Below are 22,335 nucleotides of genomic sequence, written 5' to 3' on the forward strand. Positions count from 1 at the left end.
CATCATCTCCCCATGACTGTGTGCTGTTTATCACTTGTTTCATTCTCTGATGGCCTCCTCATTTTCATTTTCCATTTTTGTGGGTCTGGTGCTGCAGCACCTGAACATGGAAAAGGTTTTAAGATTCAAAAATCTCAATCTGCATGATAAAAATATTTTGTCATGAGCAATTTAATTCGGTGTTGGCAGTTCTCAGTATTCTGATTACTTTTTTCTCTTCGTTCTCAGCTCTAAGGAATACCATGTTTCTTATGAAAATCTGAAGTTTTCATATGCAAAAAGCAAATTTCTCTTTCTCATGTTTCCACAGAAAAGCTCAGAAGCATAAATTTTCAATACCCACTTCCAAGTAAATGAGTCAAATAAAAATGAAGCCCCCAAACCATGCTTCAAAACATAAAAAAATCCCAATCCTACCGGAAATGCCAAACAAAACAACCAGAACTAAAACCTCATTTCTCAGGAAGTGAAAATTCACAATGTTTGAACTCTTGAAATTATTGCTCTTAGTAAAAATGAGCATGATTTGAATTTTAGCTCCTCCTTCTTGTGCTCTATGTTGATTTGTTTTTATTTCAGATTACCCTCCTGAAGTCAAAGGTAGAATGTGGTCCTACAGAACATTTTCCTCTGGAAAGAGATTTGTTTACCTTTACTGTGTGCAGGATTCCTGTCTGGGCAGATGGCTTTCACAGGTGTCTGCACCATTTACGTTTCTAATTAAGTAAAGCCTTACACAAGGATGAATTTCACACCATAAGAGTTTGTGTGAAATGCAATTAATAGTCTGCAGCTTGTGTTTGTGTGCTAGGTGATCTCCTCAAGGTAGGGCTAATGAAGATATGAGGGTGTGCACAGCAAAAGGCGAGAAAATTCATTTGCAGAGCGAGCATGTGGCCAAACTGAAACTGTGCAAGTTGAAAAGAACACAAAGAACCTGAAATTCTTTAGAAAGACCTTTCTGAGATGACTTTCGGTCACCAGAAGAGAAGGTAGAAGGACCCTGTTATTCTGAGGTGCTGTGATACCCAAAGGTGCCTTAGCATCAGGGAGTTTATTCATTTCCTCTGCAGTACAGTATTAAATTGCTCTCTTTTTTTGCTTTCCAGCCATATTCTGTGTGAGCAGCTTTCAGTGCAAATGTAGAGGTCAGTAAAGGTCACCAGCATGTGTGTGCTGGTTTATTAACTAAAAAAAAAAGAAAAAATAAAAGGTGTTTCTTAGGCTTGATATCTCACTAGGAGTACAGTTCCAGCACAGGGGCCCAACTAGCACAGGAGTTATCTGAACTATGACATTTCCTTAGACCAACTGGCAATAAATTCTGAAAGGAAAATTGTCATAATATTAAAACTGAGTCTGGGCACTGTGCATTTCTGAAAAGCGTGAGGTTATGAGGAACTTTGATTTTGCTTGTTGATGAACATAGGATTGGTAGGACTGAGTAGTCACAACTCTGCTTTGCTTTTCAGACTTCTACCCTTTTAGATTTTCATGAGCAAATTGTTTGCTGCATAACTGTCATTTTTGTTCAAGAATTTTGTCTTTTTCCTTGGGAGCAGGTGAAGGATCCTTTTGTACTAATTGCGCAGCACTTGACTAGCTGGGTGAACAATATTTGTTTATTCAGAGTTCTACATATGATATTTAAATATTATTTACAGTCTATTTAGCTGAAGTCTTCATATAGGGAGCTATCAGTCCATAGAACCTTTTATTATATCCAAAAATATGAAATCTACATGGTGTTTAAATTGAGAATATATTCTGCTTTGAACAAGCCTCTTTGCCTTACACATACATCTGCCTGACTTAATTTTTCAAGATATTTTTAAAGACTGCTGTCTCCAATGTGAAGAACCTTTACAGAAATTATTTTAATGAGCTAGACATTTAGTTCAACAGAAGTTTCTTCATAGAAAAATAAATTAAAAGAATAATTTTCTTTTTTAAATACAATTAATTAAAAACTGTCCGTGTGATGACAGATTTAACATTTTGTCTGACATGTAGAGAAGAAGAAAGAGTCTGGAATTGCACAAGTGGAATAAAATGTTCCATTTCACAGCAAGGCCAAGCTTTAGTCTTGTAATTATTTCAAAGGGAGTAAAGGTCATTTTCTATTTGCTGCATCTCTATTATGTGAGCCTTCTGTACCAGGCTTACAGAAGTTAACTCATGACCCATTTAGATTGCCCAGATTTCAAAGTCAACTTAGACTGTCACAAATCTGATAAAGTTGACATATTCCCATCTCTAAGTACTGCTACAGATGATGTCCAAAGAGGCTTTTTATTTATAGCTCTGTAAGACAAGAGTTCCAGCTTTAAGGCTGGAGTAGCTGGGAGATCAGAACACGATTTGCCTCTCACTTGCTGTGTTAATCCTTTAGGAGAAGAGCTGTTTGTAGATAAATTTCAGGATATATGGCTTGGACTGTTTTTCTGGTGAGGACTCATTATATAACTTTGCTTGCATCTTGAGATGGGAAGAGGTTTTCTCCTGCTGTGATTGCATTTTAATGCATATTCATCCAGGAACACTGAGTCAGAAAGACAGGTACTTTAAACCTGCACCTGTGCACACAGAAAATGAGTGCAGAAGATGCATGTGTGCCTTTCTTCCTGTGCATATGCCCATTGAAATGCATATAAGGCAGGTTTTTTAACAATCAGTAATCAAGCTTTATGCACAATTTTCAGGGCAGGCTCTGAATACCTCAGTGCACATTTGCAGATATCTCCTGCTGGAAGACTGAAGGGGACACATCCAATTCTCAGCCCCAAAATCTCCAATAAAATCAAAATATCAATGTCATTAAGAGAATGAGGGATTGGAAGCTGTGGTTTTAAACGTTTTTAAGAAAGGCAGGAATAGTGTGATGATACTGAAATTATTAGAAGTCAAGTGTGTTGCACTTTTCTTAGTGTGTTACTTTAAATCTTTCTCTTCTTTCTTGGTTAATCCTTCCAAGGGACCATTGTGCAGCAGGGCGGGATGGAAAGCAAAGGTGTCCATCTGTTGTGTTTGCCTTCCACCTGATTAATTAACATGAAATATTCTGGCTGTTCCTTGCAGTCTGCTGGCACTTCTGGCCAAGCTTTTATAGCAATGGCCTGACATGAAACAAATGATCCAGAAGTTGGTTCCATAAGAACAACTAATGCAGAGCAGGTGCCTTTGGGTTTTGTAAATGGGGTCACACTGGACTTTAAATGAGTGGGAAATGCAAGAAGGGAGAGAGCAGATCATGTATCACTGTGGTTTTCAAATGGAGTGTGAGTGGTGGGGAGTAGGGAAATGTGCAGCTGTTAAAATATTGCAGGACATCTCTCTAGGATCAGGATCAGCAGGCTGGGATGATGAAGGAGTGGCGGTGGGACTGGGAGATGCTGCTGGTGCTTTGGGAGAAGTGAGAGCGCTGCTGTCACCTGAGCTGGTGAAGGAGAAAAGAACCCTCAGCGTTCACTGGTGTGGCATTAGGGAGAAATTGTCTTCACTTTAACCCTGAAGAACTTTATTTCCAAAACTGTAATTTTGTGTTGAGGATGTCTTCAGTAAATAGACCCGTTGTGCAGAGCCACTTGAATTTAGGAGTAAATGCCTTTCAGAACCCCTGTGTTTGTTTTGTTGGTTGCCACACGTGCCCTCTCTCACTGATTGTGCTGGGGCTGCCTGACAAGCAGCAGATTGCCCATAACAATTTTGAGATCAGAGTGGTGAGTGCACCACCTGAAAGTCAGGCTTTGTAAAACACCTTTAGATGTTCTAAAGCAGAAAGTACTTCTGAAAACGCACTTACGCACATATGGGTTGGAAAATATGATTTGGCTTTTCCTGCTCTCAACCTTGCCTCCTTTTGCCTCTCTCTTTAGCCTTTTAAACTTTTTAGTAATTTCTTTTTGCTTGCTGCTTCTTTCTTGACCATTCTTACTTCCATGCTCTCATTTAAGAGCTGCCAAGGAAAATAGCCCTTCAGGTTTTTTCTCTATTCAGGGATAAAATGCTTCAGAGTCTGAGATTAGAATTGTACCTATTCCCAAGCAATTTTATTTTGCTTGTAAGCTTCCTCCTTTGATGTTCCTGTGGTGACACAGAGCTTGGGTGACCGTGTTCTGACAGTGACACAGACTGTATTCAACTGGAGCCTTCAGATCCACCTCCTCTATGATGCACCCTTTTCTTTTTCAGTCCTCCCCTGGTGTAAACAAGCTTTTGATTGTAGGGAGAATGGACAAACTGTGGCTTGGAGAGAAGGAAAAGAAGCAGTTTATACTTGCTAGCAGAGAATTTATTCTAGAAATGAAACTTCTGTACGTGAGACTTTACCCATGAATACAGAATTTCTTCTGCAACTTGGTGATCAACTTTGAGACAGATTTGCAGCTCTTAATTTATCACTTTTCAAATTTATTTGCTTATGCTTAATGTCAGCATATATTTAGGTCCAGCTGTATTCAACTAGGCCTAAATAAATGTGATTTTTAGGAGCAATATTACATCCTATGTTTTTATGGACCAGTAACAATCTTTATTGATATTCTGAACTGAAATTCACCTTGAAAGCTACTATTTTGTAATTTCAATGCCAGCCCATATATATAAAAGCAAAAACCTTACATAAACCTTTTTTAGCAAGATTTGAAGGGGAAGTGTGATGTGATGGATATTTTGTTTTATGAGTATGGACCCCAATGTTTTGTTTTATGAGCACTGAGCCTAAACCCGCTATGGTTCCCAGAAGCCAACATGATGGATGAAGGAGTGGATGTTAAAAGTCTATTTCTGTTTTTTTTTTCCCCTCAGGTTCTGCTGCTTGCATGTGCAGAAAATTTAGAATGTGTCCCTGGATTCCAGCAGAAGGTTTTTTATATAGAAAAGCCATTTGAATTCAGAGAGGACCGGCTGATTCTGAACCGTATGTTATTTTCATATATTACTATTGTGCAAAAATCAGAATTGTTTATGGATTCATTTCATTCCTGCCATTTATCAGAAAGCTTTTTTTTGTTTTGTACCTAAGATTTTGGATATTGCCATGATTCGGTCTGAGTTCCCCTGTATTAATCCTATGTCTCTACAGGCTTGACTTTGTTTCATATATTAGAAATGGCAAAACACAATATATAATCATTTAGGGCTATGTGAATATTGTGGAAACCTAGAATCAGCCATTTCTTAAAAATTAAATTTACTCTGAATTTCTTTTATAGTCTTACCTATGAGCCTGAAATCAGGACTTGCACATCAACATGTCTATTAAATTATCTCTGCAACTGAGATTTAGAAGTTAATATTTTGAAAGCACTCATAGGTGATACAAGTCCAAGTCTTGACATGAAACTCAAAGGCTGGAAGAAGTTTGGGATTATCAATGATAGCAAAGTGTCATACAACTGGAATATTCAGTATATTTCCATAGAGCAGGTATCACATAATAAAACCCAATCTGACACTGTACACCCAAAGCATTAAACAGAAGGAGATTTAACAGTTTTTCAGTTCTGGAGTCAGTTCATTCCAATACTTCAGGGTTACAAATTGCTCATTCCATTCTGGGGCTTTGGGATTTCAGCCCTGTCAAACAGAAGTAGTGCCTTATCGATGTCTTTAAAGACTTAAAAAAGGATTTAAGTGCTGCCATTTTCATAGCTTCCAAGCACACCTGCATTTTTATGTGTGATATTTATTACCAATGATTTCTTTGTTGTGCTTAGCTGCTGGTGCTGAACCAGGAGTTTTTCTGGGTGTCCAGCAATGGGCAATATCTGAATCCTACAGTGGGATGCATCCCATAGCTTGGTGGAACCAAGAAATGCAAACCAACATTACTCACCAAATGCACACATTTCCAACTCAGTTCCATCCTGCTACACACTGATGTATTTTCACTTCAGATGAAGGTGTAATCTGTGCACATTCACTTTAAAATAGCATTGACTTCTCAAAACGAAATGTCAGAATTAGTTGCCAAAGTCTATTGAAATAAATCTCTTAAACTTAAGTCACCCAGCCTTTGGAGGTACTAAAATAAACCTCTAGGATAACATTTTTAGTCTCAGCATTTTGATATGTTGCTTAGTCTGAGCTGCTTTTTCACAGGAACTTTAGATCATGAGTCGTAGTACTAGTCAGAGATGTGAGATTGTTGTTCAGCTTGGAAAAGAGGCTTCAATTTCTTATTTCTTTATGAAATTTCATTTTCTCTGGAATTCTTATTTTGGACTTGTCAAACACATTATTCTTACATGGCTAGAAGTTGAAATTCTAAGAATATAATAGATTTAATATGCAAGCTGGTTTGAAGACCTATTAAAAGAAGCAATATGATAAACTATATTAATATGGATAAGCTAAATTGAATACAAACAACTTTGTTGAATACTTTTTTGCTTCAGAACTTTGAGGCTGTAGTGTGTCTGGCCAGATCTCCTGCTGATTTGGAGAGGATCACCCCAAGGATGGGTTGGTTCAGCCAAACTGACTGGGCTGCTCTGGGGTGACCCAGCCACTTGCAGTGGCGTAAAATGAACACAAATAATTAAGATGCCATCATTAGTGAGAAGAGGAGGGAAGAGCAGGAAGAGACTCAGAAATGCCTGGGAACAGTCTGTGGAATTAAATTATTTTAATAAGCAGACAGTAAATTGGCCTAATGTGCAGTGTTGGACAGAGGCAGACTGTCGACGTGTGGTCCTGGTTAATTCAATCACCCACAAACAGGGTGTCCTTCATGCAGCACCATTAAACCTCAGCACAGTTCCTTCATTTTAGCTGTCAACAGAATTGATAATTTTAATTGTCTGTTTGAATACACTTTGCATGCTCTTGCATCTTTTTATGCCCATTACCAAGAGCAGTGTAATTTAGCAGTTGCATTGCAATGTGAGGCTTACCAGCGCTGTGTAAATTAATAGAGCAAATATGTAAACCAGGCCTATAGCAGTGATTGTTTTTGTAGTCCTCAATAAGCCAAGCAGCTCCTTAATTCTTTTCTGAAGTGCAATAATACAGTCCTTGTCTTTTTTTTCTTTTTCAATTTAAACAAGAACCTATTGTACGTTTCATTGCTAGCATCTCCCTTGTAATTAAATGTAGGTTGTATCTGGTTCCTCTGTATTTTTACTTCTACCTATGGCAGTGTTAATTATATTTTTTATTTATATGCTGATGAGAAGAATGAAGAGTAGACCATACTGAGGGTACAGAATTTTCTCTTATTTCTTGTTGTGATTTGTAGCAATTTTTATTAAAGCCTGCTTATAAGCTGGCCATGACAAGTCCACCTGTGCGTGCATATTGTCCTTCCTATCAGTTTCACTGGTATTCAGTTACTATTAGTTTTTCTGTCATTGTGCTCAGGCTGAACTGGCTTTTCAATTCTTATTTATTTATTTACTCTTGCATCTCATTAAGTAGTAACTCCAGACTTTGACCATTTCTTTGTCCCTGTTTGGTCATTAATTTTTTCCCCTCAGACCCCTTCAGATCTCCTTATAACTTGTGTTTTCTATAACCATAAACAAAATAAGGCATTGCACTTTTACTTTTGGTCTGCCTAATTTTTTCCTCTGTGTGCAGAACCAGATGTTCCCTTGATGTAGTAGGAAAAAGATCCACGGAGTCACTTTCTGGAAATAGTAATTATATTCACATAATTATTATTCTAACAGACACTTGTGTCACTGGTTTTTTCCTTCATTATAGCTTTTTTTTTTTTTTTTTTTTTTTACTTTACATTTAGGACCATCTTTGCATTACATTTAGGACCATCTTTGCAATCCAATAGTGAAGATCATCAAGATTTCCACATTCTTGATGAAGTGCTAATTGACAGCATTTAATTACAGGTTTTACACCTGTCAGAAGCACTTGTGGCCAGGAAATGCCTGTCCCTGCCAAGGCTGGCAGGTCACTGGCAGTGACAGGGCTCTGTCACGCTGGGCTGAGGGAAAGTTCCTAATCAGACTCAACAAACGTGGGAATGTAATTGTGTTACATTAATCACATTTATACTTAACACACATCGGGCTTGGCTTTTGGGGGTACTTTTAATTGACAATGAATCAAATAGTGCACTTGAATAATGGAGGCAATTAACATAAAGCACGAGGTGATGCATTGTGCATGCTAAACTGGGGAAAGCATTGCCAGTGCTTTAAATGTCAAAACAGAGGAAGTTTTGACCCTTACTTGAAAAGCTCTAATTTGGATGTTAATTAATGGCTGACCTCTCGTGTCTATTACGTGATAGATTGCCTGTTCAGAGCCTGGCCTGCTTCAAGATCAAGGTGTTGTCTGTCTGCATTTGGGTACTTTTTGTTCTGTGGATTTTAACAAAGACCATATCAAAATCATTGCTTACTCATATGATGTGAAATATCTTAGTGTGCTTATTAATGCTTAAAAGCAGGTTTTAAATTGTCTGGCAAAGCTGTGACCTCCAACAAGATTTACTTTGTTCAAACCATATAAAGCCTGTGGAAAGATCAGAGAAGACCATTCCTCCTCCTACAGCCTTGTGTGCAAATGGATCATGGCCCTGGTCGTGCCCACGTCCAAATATTTCCTGTTGATTCTGAGCTGATGCCATGTGAGAGCTGTGATTTATCACACCCACCCTTCCCAGTCATTCCATGCCAGTTGACTGCACAGATGGCCTCTTCCTGTGCCTGTTCCATGCTCCCAAAAGTGGTGCTGTTCCTCTCCTGCTCATCCAGATCCTGGAGTTATCGCACCCACTTCGTTCATCTCCCCTTCTTCCCTCTCCCCACACCCTGAGCAGAGCCAGCCTCATTCAGCCCCCTGTGGTGTGCCAAAGCCTCTTCAGGGTTCTGACACAGGGTTTGGATGTGGCTGTTACCTCTTCATGCTGAATACTGCAGGGTTTGGGTAATTGGGATTGCACATGGTAGTTGTAGCTTGCAAAAGAACATGTTCAAGCAAGGTAAGATTTTACGCTTAGCAATTTCTTGCAGGGAAAACTGTCTGAGCTTCTGGGTAATAGGGAGATAACTGTGGATTTTCCACCTATTCAGTGTGTCCTTGCTGAAACAGTGTTGTGGCTTTTCAAAATGAAGAAGTTTTTAATGCATTTTGAGTTTTACAAACATCTTCAATTTTCTTTCAATTCACGTAAATCACTCAGTGTATTAAGAACATGCTTCAGAAGATATTGAAAAATGACTTGGTTCCCATTACTTGGCATGAGGGAACAGGTTCAGCGGAAAGGCATCTCAACTTTCCTACCCAGGCAGGGGAGTGCTTGTTATATCCTAAAATATATCTCTTAATGGGCTCATATGCATGGATAGAATGTGAATACTAGAGCTTCAATCTGACTCTTGGGTGCCTGGTTAAGATAAGGCACCTGGAACTCTTATTCCATGTGGACAGAAATATTGGTCAGGATTTGAAGTAACACATCTTAAGCACACTATTCCTATTTAAATGGTTATAGAAAGCCAAACTCATGTAAGTAAAGTTCCAGGAAATACCTGGGGCTCTGTGCAAAATGGTTGTAAAGTTTTGGAATTTTAAAGTGGGAGGTTGGGAACTTTACTACATGCTTGTGGAGGCAGGGTGAGGAAGATCCTTTTGCACCTAAATACCTCATGCGTTGCCTTTTAATTGAAGTTTGATACTGAACTCCAAGTTAGATGCTGCACTCCTACTCCTCCCCCTTGGAAGGAGAACGTTTTCTGGGAACACAAATTATAACTAAATAATACAGAATATCTCAAATGTGCCTTTGAATAGATACATGCAGATTGGTGTTGCAGCACAACAATATCACATCATCTGTTTAACTGCTTTCACACATGCTTGAAAGAGAACAAAATAGGAGAGAATAGTTGTTGAGTGCCAGGTGGTCAGACAATTCCCTCCCAAAAGCTTCCAGGACCCGAGGGGGAAGGAGTCAAAAATATATTGTTTGATTTTTATGCACATACATTAAATTAAACTAGTGTTTCCAAAGGTAGGACATTACACTGAGCAGAATAAAAGAATTGTTTAGTCTCTGAAAACATCTTCAGGGCTGAATCAAAACCCCTCAGGGGTGCAGTCAGCTCTTGCGGAATAACAGAGGGAAAGGCATATGTGTTGGTGAAACCTCTTCCCTGCGTTTTAATTCCAGGGTGGAGGAAATGAGGATCTAAACCCAAAGTTTCTTGTCTGTTTGGTTGAGAAAAGCCACACAATCCTGTTTAAAAAACAAACCAAAACAAGCATACCCACATGAAAAGTGGGTGAGGATCTTTGCAGTGACAGTGAATGCTCTGTTAGCAGCTTGGTCTGGATTTAGGAAGATAAAAGTAGCAGATTACTTGGTTTGAGATTTAATTTGTTTCTGGAGACTGTCCAAAAACCATAATGCTTCACAGCTAATACTTTTTTGAAATACGTGTGGGCTTTGGTTGGCTGAAACATGCCAGCTGTTCTCCTAATAATCTAAATCAATGGCCAACTGCTCAGTATTAGCAGGTTGGGTCTCTTGCTCACTGCAGTGCAAACCTTGTATTAATAATGTCCCCAGGTGCTTCAGTGGAAGACTTCTTTGCTCATTTCCAGTTGGCAATTTCAGAACAACAACAAAAAAAATCAAATTAACCAAGCTATTACTCCTGAACTGATTACCCACGCAGGCCACGAGGCAGCTCCTTCTCTGCAGGTGTAGAAATGTGTTGGAAGGCCAAAATCTCTTTTAGGAAAGTGTAGGTGGCTCAGCCTAGGCCAACTCCATCAGCAAATAACCTGACACTGATTGCTTATGGCTGGCAACGCTTTAGCAGGGTCGTCTTGCTGAGGAAATGGGAGGTAGGGAGGTGAATTTCTGGTTATAGGTCAGAGCTGGGGTCACTCTGGAGAGGATCCAGCACCAGCCCAGCTTTGTCAGGAGCAAACTTTGTCCCTGTGTGACAAAGAGATGCAAATCACCCCACACTGAGACATTAATGCATTTCTGTAGAACATTTCTTGGTATTTTCACAGACTGCCTTTCTGACAAGACTTTTAATTTGAGGATCTTAGCAAAGCACCATTCAAAAGAATCATGGCTAGCTAACCTTTTCCATTACATTTCAAAGTGCAGTGTGGACATTTAGCGAGAATTAATGGGAGTATGTGAGGTTAAATCTTCCTTTAAACATAGAATCTCATTTAAGTTAATGATATCTTAAAGCATGCAAGTATTCTTGAAAATAATTGTAGATGTAGCTCACAATTAATTCTGAGCTTTTAGGATTTCTCTCTGTTAATCCAAATCAAATTATAACTTTTCTAATGTAATTATGGTCATGCCTCAACTTGCAGTTTTTCTTTCCCTTTGCTTATTTAAATCAGTCCTTTTCAGACAGAGCAGTCTGCCTGCTTTAATGGACACATCTCCTTTTCACACAGCTTTCCTGTGCCATGTCATTGCTCAGTCTTGCCTTGAGAATAAGTACCACTGGCTGTAAACTCAGGGAGTCTTTCAGAAATTTCTTAGATTGGGGGATTTTTCTAGCTGGAGGCTAATCCTCTGATTTTGTTTTATGCCTCTCTTCAGCCTATCCACCTGAAATTTTTCCTCTAGAGAAGGGAAAGAAAAAGTAACTTTTAATGGATTGATTCTGGAAAGTCTGGTCTGTCTGGGATGACTTTGTGCATGTTTGTATGCCTTGTACCTGCTGCTTCTGGGGCAGACAAGTGAACCTGTAGATAGGGGAGCAAGTGCATGTCATATTCTGTGATGTGAATATTAACTAAAATGTTTGCCTCGTGTTTTTCAAATCCCTGAAAAAATATCAGCCCGGGCGAAGGGTAGGATTTGCTCAAATAAGAATCCCTGCTGTAAGGGATTATCTTCAACAAAATTTGAAGTTCCTTTACCAAGGAATTCCTTTAAAACAAAACTAGGAACGTGGGGAAGGCCTAAAACATTCCTATAGTGATCTGGGATGTTGCTTTTAAGACAAGAATTCCACTTACAATACTCACTTTGATTTGTTTACTTTCTTTAAAAAAGGAAAAGCAATAAAAAACCCAGTGCAGCCTTCGTCTCTCAGCTGTGGAGAGAACTGAAGCAGAACTGAGGGCCTTTAATAAGGCAGCAAAAGGGAGGCACTGCTGGAGCAGCTTTACAGGTAGTCAATAGCAGAAGAGAAATTCCTCCCTGAAGTTGGAGCCAGCTCTGGTAAATCTCTGACACTTTGAAACACTTGCTGGCAGGTACCAGAACCTAAAAGCAGGTTAGACTGAAGTAAGTGATAATCTCCTTGATGCACAGCACCATTGCGCTGCCAGGCAGTCAGGTTTGTTTTACTGAACAGCACATTGTGAATCTTTTCTCCCTTATCAACTGTGTTGTGAGTGCTTTGGATCTGGCTTTATCTATAAACTGGATTGTCTGGCCTTGGACTTTTCCTGAAATAGTGTAAAGCAAGGTTGTAGGAAATGGGTGCATTTTTAAATTTGTTATTGTATTCTATAATTAAATATATTATTCTCTACTAACCACACTGATAGGAAGCATTGTTTATGTAAATGTATTGAGGCACGTGGGTTTTGTTTACCTTCCTTTGTGTGGCAGTGAAACAGAGGAAACACAAAATGTGCTCTGGTCTGCTAAAAACCCAAATTGCCTGGTTACAAGTAGAACCCCTGCAGTCTTTATTTAGCTGGAATTTTAATTACAGTGCCAGCTCTCAACACTTACAATAAAACAGTAGGGAGACGACTATAATTTGACCTTTATAAAACATTAACACCAACCTATACAAAAACAAAACTTCAGCTTAAAAGAATACAGTGGGAGGCAGAATTCAAGAAATTATGAAAGCAGTGTAGTTATGATACTTTAACTTTTGGAAAAAGCACAGCAATGTGGGTAGCAAATGTGTGATATTGGTGTGTTTGGTTCCCTGAATCTTATGGTCCTAGGAGAGAAATGCTGCATTGTTGGGATTTTTCATGTCTTGGGGAAATCAGTGCTGCTGTGAGGCTTGGGGTAAAGGATGCTGCCCAAACCCCACAGGAAATGCTGATGGATAAAATCCAGATTTCTTTCCCCAGAAAAGCCAATTCAGGAAATTCCAGGTGCCCACCCATCCCCTTTGCATCTCCTCTTTGCTGAAGTGTTTGTGGCAGTCCCTGTGGTGAGTTGCACCAAGGGCTCCTTTCTCCTGTTGAAGGTCAGAGCAGAATGAGGTGGGGAAGAGGAGGAATGGAGCAGAACATTGTTCTGTGTTGGATGGGAATGTCAATGCAGCTCTTAATTTATCACTTTTTCAAACCAATGTGCATATGCTTAATTTCAGCATATATTTAGGTCCAGCTGTATTCAGGTAGGCCTAAATAAATGTGATTTTTAGGAGCAATCTTATATCCTATGTTTTTATGGACCAGTAACAATCTTTATTGATATTCTGAACTGAAATTCACCTTGAAAGCTACTATTTTGTTATTTCAATGCCAGCTCATATATATAAAAGCAAAAACCTTACACAAAAATTGTTTTCAGCACTGCTGAAAGGGGCAGCAGGACTGGATCCAAGGTGTAGAAACACCAGAAATGGTCATAAATCCAAATGCATTTTCTGCTTAATTCTGGCTGAAATAGTCCCTGAGTTGTAGTGTGGCAGCTCACAGTATTTTCTAGTTCTGTCATCACTCAAAGATGATGAATAGTGTGCTCCAGGTCTTCTCTTGTTGTTAATTTAATATATAATAAGCATAGTTAATAAATGTCACCTTTGCTTTTTTATGAAATGGACTTGAAGCTGTAAACACAAGGATACTTTAAATGTCCCATGATAAAAGCAAAATTTGAAGTTGTCGGAATGCCAAGGTTACACGTTGCCTTCATGTGACCTGAAACATTTTTCTTTTGCTGTTTGCTGACAGCTGAAGCATCAGTTGCTAAAATCTCTTCTTCCCTAACTTTTGATGTGATGCTTCACACCATGCTATATCTGTGTTCAAAGGTGATGCTGGATACAAAAAAAATTATGGGGGTAGGAAGGCAGTTATTCAATATTGTGGTCAAGAGTTTTCCAGGGGTTCATTTTGGTTGAATGAAAAACTATGAGCTCAGCTGACAATAATTTGGTGTTTGGCTGTCCAGTTACTATTGCTCTGGTTTTTGGGGATTTTTTGATGTTTTTAATCCAGGCTCTTCTAGCTGGAATTTTTATTCAGCCTGGTTTGTATTTATGGAGGAACCACTCGAGTGCATCATAAAAAATATAGGAAATAGTGATTTTTATAATATTTTTCTAGAGCAATGAAAGCAGTATTGTGGGAGTTACACAGAGTAATTTGCAACCAGAGAGCTCATTTCATTTAAATTTTTAAAAGTTACATTTGTGACAGAGGAAAGGGTCTAAAATTATCTTTAATAACAGAGCTGATGAGTTCATTCTTCCGATTAATAAGAAAATGCAACTCTCCAAATGTTCTGTAAGATTTGGTATTTCTTCTGAGAAATCAGTCAGATCTCATGCAGGTAGGCAGAAGGTTTTTGACATAATAGAATAGCATCCTCTGTCAATTAAATGTAAATCAAAAGAAGAAATTTTATTTAAAATTATATTATTACTTCTGGCACTTTACTTTTATTCTTTGAGACGCTGCCTTTAATAGCTTCTCCAATAAATTTCAAAGAGGCTGAAATATAGAAGCTGTAACACTTCCAAAATAAATCTATTAATTGTAATGCTTCTGAAAACATTGGGCATTGACTACTTACTGCTGTTTTTAAAAGTCAGCATCCCTTCCCAGAACTGTCTGATACTGACTGGAGTTAACGCTGGTAATTAATTGAAATGAAATTACTGGAATGATGAATGAGAGCTGGACATGTTGGACTTAACTCTTTCTGGTGCTCTAGATCCTGATTTAGATGGAATTTAAGCAGCACCTGAATTTCAAGTCCTTCCCATCTCCAGAACTTTGCAGCAGAGCCCAGATTCTCTCAGTTTCAACCCCAGATTTTCTTGCTCAGAATGTCCTTTGGGAAAGGCTCAGGCTGCTCCCCATGCAAAAGGAAAGGTGGGAGAGCTCCCAGCACAGGAATTTTCTGTGCTGAAGCAGATGATTTGGGCTGATTATGCTCAGAACCATAAATACAGCAAGGAGTTCAATTTCCACGGGTGAATGCTGCTACTGCTGAAATTGGGTTTTTCTGCACAAGCCTGTGCCAAAACTCTCATCCTTCCTGTCTGCAAGGGCTACTGGATTTTAGGTTACTGATCAAACACGTCTAGGCTGGTCTTTTGAATGTTCTCTTAACGACTTCTTAAATGTAACAGATCTGGAAATAGGGGCAGGGGCTGGTGCTGCACCTGCTACTGGCAGTGAGTGGGTGAGAGCCTCAGGATGCTGGGGAGCAGCTGGCACTGCCCTCAGGAGAACTGGCAGATTTAATAGTTTAATAAAGAGATAACTATTTGCTAAATTAGATTAAGGACTGGATTTAATGTGACCGGATTGAAAGTGATAGTTTATGGGTAAAGGTGGTAAAGTTGTTCTCTGTGCAGCTTTACTATTTGGGCATGGGATGTGCCAGGGGGTGGCACACGCTGAGCCAGCACCAGGCAGGACTCAGCTGTGTGGTTGGGTAGTGCTGAGAGGGGGGAATGGGACCTCCTGCCTTTATGGGCTTAAAAACATCACCAAAATCAACCAAAAAACCACCAAAATCAACCAAACCCCACCAAAACAAATACAAACACAGAACAGAGCCCTCAAAGCAACATTCAGGCAAATACAGCGACCTCTGCTTCTTGTCCTGTCCTCTCCCCTCCCTGTGAGAATCTTTGTCCCAGTCTTTGAGTTTTTACACAGTGTTTTCTTGTTGAGGCTTTCCTGAGGAGCAGAGTTTTTACTTGAACCTACACCTGCCATAATCCCAGGAGACTGAAATCTTAGCTGTGCACATAATCTTGTTCTTTATCCATCTTGTTGCCTCTTTCTGTTGAAAGAGTTTTACTTTAGATGGATTAATTACACATGGATTAAATGAGTGACTCCACAGCCCAGTAGTTTCCCCATTTCCACGCGTTAAAGTGGTTGTTTCAATCCCTACTCACCCGAGTGTTTGTATTTTTAATGCTTTAAATCAATCAATGGATAGATAAAACCATGAGAAGCAGCAGTGATTTCAAAATAAGTATTTTTCTAGGTATTTTAATAGCTATTCAGAGAGCTGGAACTGGAACTTGAACTTGCTTGTGATTTGTGCACAAGAATATTTGGATGTCGTGATTACAAAGTATGTAGGAACATTTTAACTTAGCTTTCAGCAGAGAAAAAAGTGCTTTATTTACTGGATTCCAAAGTGCTAGAGTACCATTCTTATGATACAGGGACTGGAACATAATCGGGGAAATATACATTAATTTTCCTCCCAAAAATATAGACATAAAATTGATAATTTTGATCTGAAGGTTTTGGTTGAAAACTGTGGAGGTGTAGTGATGAAATCTTACAGGAATTAGAAAAAATGCTGAACACTGATCTGCAAATGCCATTTGTAGCTGACTTCATGCAGCTCTGTTTTACCTCTGGAAAGTAAAATCAATTTCAGATTAACTTTGACAGGGAGGTGTTGAGGGGTGTGAGTCAGCACTTTCTCAGTTATTTCTGCCAGCCTGTTGGGAAGACAAAGAATTGTGATGGATATTATCAATAACAGTGCTAGCCTGAAAGGAAAATTGGCAAACTAAGTTAAGAAACACTTTCCCGCCTTGTCCTGGCACACTTCGCAAAAAACTAAATTATAAGTTGTTATTAGTGTACAAAACTAAAATTTATTTTGAGATTTAGGAACATTTTTTTCCCCTGCTCTACCCCCTTTTTGTAAAAAACCCTGCTGTTATGGCTTTTGCTGATTTCTTTCCCCTTTGAAATCTGGAACAGCTATTTTTTTCTTGAAACAATGTGTTTGGTAGAAGTCAGTACAGCATGATTGAAACAATGAGGGATTTCATTCTTTTTATCCACAATTGTGGAGCTATATTCAATAACCCTTTATAACAATCTTTCCACTATACTGAATTATGTATTGATTCTTCTTTCGCAGTAGCTTCATTACAGAATTCCAGATGGAAAATGGGCTTTTAGATGTCAACCTGAAACTCTTCACAATTTTGAATATGGTATTACACATAATTCTGTGAGGACCTAATCACACAACGTTTGAATTCAATGAAACCACTCTCATTGACTTCCCTGAGAGCTGGCTGAGGCTTGGCTTGAGCTATTGCTGTATTATTGAAAGTATAATCAGCATTTTGATTCAATTTTCCATCTCTTTCAAGTCTTACATGTTAGCTGTGCTGTGCATGTGGTCCTGCCACACAGAATGATGGATTGTTGGGTTGGAAAAGCCCCCTAAGATCATGGAGCCCAACCATCACCCTAGTACTAAATCCAAGTGTCACCTCCAAGGATGGGAACCCAGCCACTGCCCTGGGAATCCTGTTTCAATGCTTAATAACCCTTTCATTAAAGAAATTTTTCCTAATAGCCAATCTAAACCTCCCCTGGTACAATTTAAAGCCATTTACTCTTTTCCCATCTCTTGTTAATTTTGAGATTGATCCTAACTGGCTACAACCTCCTCTCAGGGAGTTGTAGAGAACAATAAGGTGTCCCCTGGGCCAAAACAAATCCATCCTCAGCTGATTCTCACATTTAGGCTCCAGACCCTTCCCAGCTCTGCTGCCCTTTGGTCACACTCCAGCACCTCAATATCTGTCTTGTACCTCTCACAATATGCAGGGCACTGGGAACTCTACATCAGGACAACTTTAGAACAGACTTTGAAAGTAAAAACTATTTACACTTTTTTTAATTGCAAATTTTGTTGATGGAGCTCCTGCAGATGCTGTGTGTGACAGAGGAGTGTGGAAGCTGGGTGTGTGGCTCTGTTCCTTTGGCTGAAATTCCAGGGTTAACAGCTCTGGAGCACACAGGGGTCTCTGGCCATTGATTTTTAGTGGTTGCTGTTACAGAAAGTACGAGTGGCATTTAAGAGAGACAAAGCACCATATTAAAATTAATGCCTTTGATTTCCTCCAAATCATCTGTAATCCATGTGGACCTGTCATAATTTATACCTGGCCCAGCCACAGCAATAAGTCTGAAACTGTCACGTAATCTGCACCAACACTTGTGCACAAGAGGAATGGCACGTGCTGCTCACTGCAGTTGGTCTTGAGGTATTAATTATTTATCTCTCCCTACCCAGAAGGCTGCCCTGAGCTTAATTGGTCTTTCTCGTTATTTGTTTTGCTAAGAAAAAAATGGGATTAAATACCGGGAGAGGAAGATAACGGAGGTTTTGCTGCAGAAGATAAATAAAAACCAATTCCTGTTTGTTTCTAAACATGATAAATGTGACCAGGTTTTTTTGGTGTTCCCCACTGCCCCTAGAGTCTTGGGGGTCTCCTGAGGATAATCTTAAGAGGATAAAGTGTCTCTGAAAGGCAATTAGCAAGATTCCTATGAACTGGGCCATGCATGGGCCATGCTCAACCCTCTCCTGATTAATGCTCATCTTAATTCCATTTCTTGGGATTTTATTTACTCATTTCACGCGCAGAGTATTTAGTTCCCTTAGCTCTGCTCTGTGGTTTGGAATCATTCTGGTGCCTTTCAAGTCCCTGCCCAGCTGTACCTGTGAGCAGCCAGCAGACCCAGGGAGGCTGACAGCAGTGGAATGTGAGTTTAGAGCAAAATCCATACAAGGTCTGGTCAGTACCAATAATTGAAATCATTAATTCTGTAATGAAACTTATGGAAAGGGGATCAGAGAGGAAAACACTGGGCTTTTAGGATGAAATTCAGCACCTTGTGTCTCCTCTCCTGATTTTATTTAGAGGAATCATATTTCTTTGGAGGTGTGCAACTCACAGTGTAATAAAGCTCTGGGGAAAGTTCTTCTCTCTTACCATATGTCTTATGTGCTATACCACTAAAACAATTTTTATTTCTTTATTTTTTAAAATTCTTTTCTAAGACAGAAATTCAAAAGTTTGTCACTTCTTACCCAGTCTCTTTCCATGTCTGCATTTGGAGAATTCCAGGACAAGCCAGGGTCTGTTTAAGTGTCTCCCAGCAGATACTATGACATATGTTTAATTAATATTGCACCTTTACTGCTGCAACTTCTCTGTTCAGGAAGCCTCTACCTCCAGGAGGCTTTTGAACTCATTTGATGTGCTTCAACACCTTTTGTGAGCTGTGCTTATTTCTTTTATGTTTATTTCTGTCTTTGGAAATTGGTGCAGTGGGAAAGCGAGGTCCCTGCCACCCACCTGCTTCCTTGAGCTCAAACTCTCCAGCACCAGCCCACCTACAGACCAGAAATAAGCAAACAAACAGCTCTGACCAGAAGGTTTCAGCAATCAGCGTGTCCCTCTTGTTCTAAAATTAAATGAGTTGCAGAACCTGTCTCCCAACAGCCTGTTTGAAGGGGTAGTGGAGAGGGGAGGTCCATTATTGAAGTTGCATCCTATTTACACCACATACAGCAGCATCCTGTAGCTGGAGAATGTTCTAACTGCCAGAAGTAACATGACCTCTGAGGCAGGGAATATCTTCCTCCGTCTATTTTCAGTTAGTGAGAATCTTAGTAGACCACTGCTGGAAATAAATGGAGATTAGTAAGTTTTCCTGGCTTTACACAGTACATCATAAAATGTTGAAAATATTAAAACAATTCAATATGTTCTTGGAAGATAAACACAAATAGGGCAGGGGAGGGTTTAGGCTTTTGGGGTAATGAAATTTCTTTGGGTTGTTTGAGGGCACTTTTCTGTGCAGAGGCTGCTGCTGCCAAGCAGGGAGCCTGATGCTGAAGAGATCTTTACACCCAGATGGTCACTTTGAACTCCTCACTCCAGAATAGTTGTGGGTCAGATCTGGACTGCAGGAGTGACTGTCAGCACCTGCTGACTGATTCCTTTATGGGCTCCTCCAGGATCTTTGCAGTGTTTTCTACCTGGAATTGCTTTGTTTAGCTGGTTGCTCTGTGTATTGATCTTGAGCTGCCAGCTAATTTACAGGCAGCATTCACCCAGCACAGTGTGTACACAGTGAGGAGAGGAAACAGGAATTCACCAAGTCCTGCCCGTGTGCTCATCAATGCCCTGCAGCCACTTTTATTGTGGTGCTAAAGGGAGAGTGCCCGGGACTGCTCAATGGCCCCCAAGCTACCCATGCCCAAATTTCCATTCTCTCACTCTCAAAACCAGAGTGGCTGCATGCAAACTGCACCCTGTGCATGATCCTGGACCTCTGGAAGCTGGGAGGGCAATTAGGCTGCCACAAGGAAGCACAAATGGAAAAGGGAAGGGGCTGCACTAAATGGCATTGATGTTACCAGAGGGAGCAGCTTCACCTTGAGCATTCAATAGGGAGGGAAAATTTAGGAGCTGGAAAAATTGCTTAGGACTGTTGGAAGTGCATATGATAAAGCAGTTAAGATCCTAAAAAAACCCTGCTTTTCCTTGGCCCTGCTTATTGCACAATGTACATAACTACTCCTAGTTAAGTCACTGAGGCTGCTGGCAAACTTAGGAGGAAAACATATGCTTGTGTGAAATGCTGACTGGAAGTTTAGCTAATGATCTATTCAGCTCTGGGTGCCATACACAGATCATGAAACATTTACTTCCAATAATTAGCTGTTTTGTAGTTTGGGGCTTTTTATTTTTTATTCCTTTTTGTTCTTTTTTAATCCTACTCAGGCATATTGACAAACATGGCTTTTTGCTCTGCTCTTGGAGAAAGTTGCAGCTGCAAAGGTCCCTTGAGTTATGCCAATCACTTGCAGATGTTCTTCTGAAAGCAGAAATTAAATAGAATTTCTTGATACCAATAAATTAAAGGAAAATATTAGACTGCAATCTCTAAAAATGTGTGCTCTGGTCACAATGCATCAAACACTGCTAATATAATGATGACCTTTTAAAGGAAAACACATTATGCTGGAGCTGTCTTTGTATTAAACCTGTGGAATGCTGGTATGCAAAAGTCAAGCTATTAAACAGTGGGAGAAATGGAGTGGAAATAATATATTTTGCCTTTCTTTGCTGTTCTGATAGGCACATTCTTTTTTTTTCTCCTGTATTCAGTCATGCTCTTCTTGAAACCATAAAACACAGAGATGGATCAAATACACGATAACATTTTGGAACATTATGTCCTGCTGCATTTTGATGAGTTAGATCAAAATCACAATGACCAAAAGCTGTTGTTCAATAGCAAAAATGAGCAGAACTGCAGAGAAAGATAAGCAGGGTCCTTTTCTACCCTCATCATGGTCAGAGCATTAAAAATGAGAAGCATTTGCTCAGAGCTAAGAAGATTTCCATTTACTCCTCAGAAGCTCAGATTGAGTAGTTATTTTGGGGAGTGAGTTATTTGAGTAGTTATCTTAGCAGAGATCCCTGAAAAGTGTTAAAGTACTTTTGGTGATCTGTACCCAGATATTCACGTGTCCATTGCAGAGATGCAGAATCAGAACTCTTCTTTCTTTACAAGTGTGTTCTGGGGTTGATTAAAATCAAATTTGCAAGTTATTAAGTACCTGCAGGTGCTGAGTCAATTCTACTTGTGTTCTAGATACTTGCTGGAGAAATAGGATTTAATTCCTAAGGCTGTTTTTCCAAAACCTTTTCTACCAGTTTATCCAGTTTATTTAGAAAATTTGGTTTTTAAATTTTTCTTTAGTCTGCAGAAAAAAAGGAAATTTTTTATTTGGCTCTTTCCTAATAGAATGGGCATAGACAAACAGAACTAAAATATTTTTGATCTTTAAGAAGCTCTATTTAAGAGAAGAAGGCTTTGCTTCACAACCTGGAGATGACATGACATAACTGTGACCTGCTTTACTTTGGAGGGAGGAATATAAGATTTTACAAGTTGGATACAGCTGTTCTCCAAACACCGGTTTTGAGTTTTGATCCCAGTGGAACTCAGAGCTGGGTTGGACTCTGTGGTGGCTACAAGCAGGAGCAGGAGCCCAGGCCTTGGCACTGGTGGAGGAATTTCCCGTTCCTCGGTGTGTGTGTGTGCTGGAATGCTCTCTGCAGAGCCAGCAGGGAGGGGAATTTGCTTCCTGAGCTCAGCAGGTCTCTCAGTGCCACAGCACTTGCAAGGGGCTCTGAGGCAGCACAGGGAATGGGAGATGTGTTGTGTTTGCACAGGGAGTTAAACAAACATCTCACACTGTTATAATTTTCTGGTTTTCCCGCTGTATAAACAGCTGCTGGTAGCTTGTCAATCACCTTCTCCATTGGTGCTGCTAATTGCATAGGGAAACATTAAAAAACAGCTAAAAAAAGT

At 39.6% G+C, this 22,335-nt stretch overlaps 1 protein-coding gene across 2 annotated transcripts in view; it reads left to right on the forward strand.

Annotated features, from left to right (window-relative positions):
- CDH13 (cadherin 13) overlaps positions 1-22,335 on the forward strand; it is a 443,548-nt gene that overhangs the window by 82,028 nt on the left and 339,185 nt on the right. For both annotated transcript variants that reach the window (XM_063168107.1, XM_063168108.1), the window contains exon 2: positions 4,807-4,918. In XM_063168107.1, coding sequence (XP_063024177.1) covers positions 4,807-4,918 — 112 coding nt within the window. The remainder of the gene's footprint in view (positions 1-4,806; positions 4,919-22,335) is intronic.

The sequence above is a fragment of the Melospiza melodia genome, chromosome 13 (assembly GCF_035770615.1).
Source record: "Melospiza melodia melodia isolate bMelMel2 chromosome 13, bMelMel2.pri, whole genome shotgun sequence".
Classification (NCBI taxonomy): Eukaryota; Metazoa; Chordata; class Aves; order Passeriformes; family Passerellidae; genus Melospiza; species Melospiza melodia.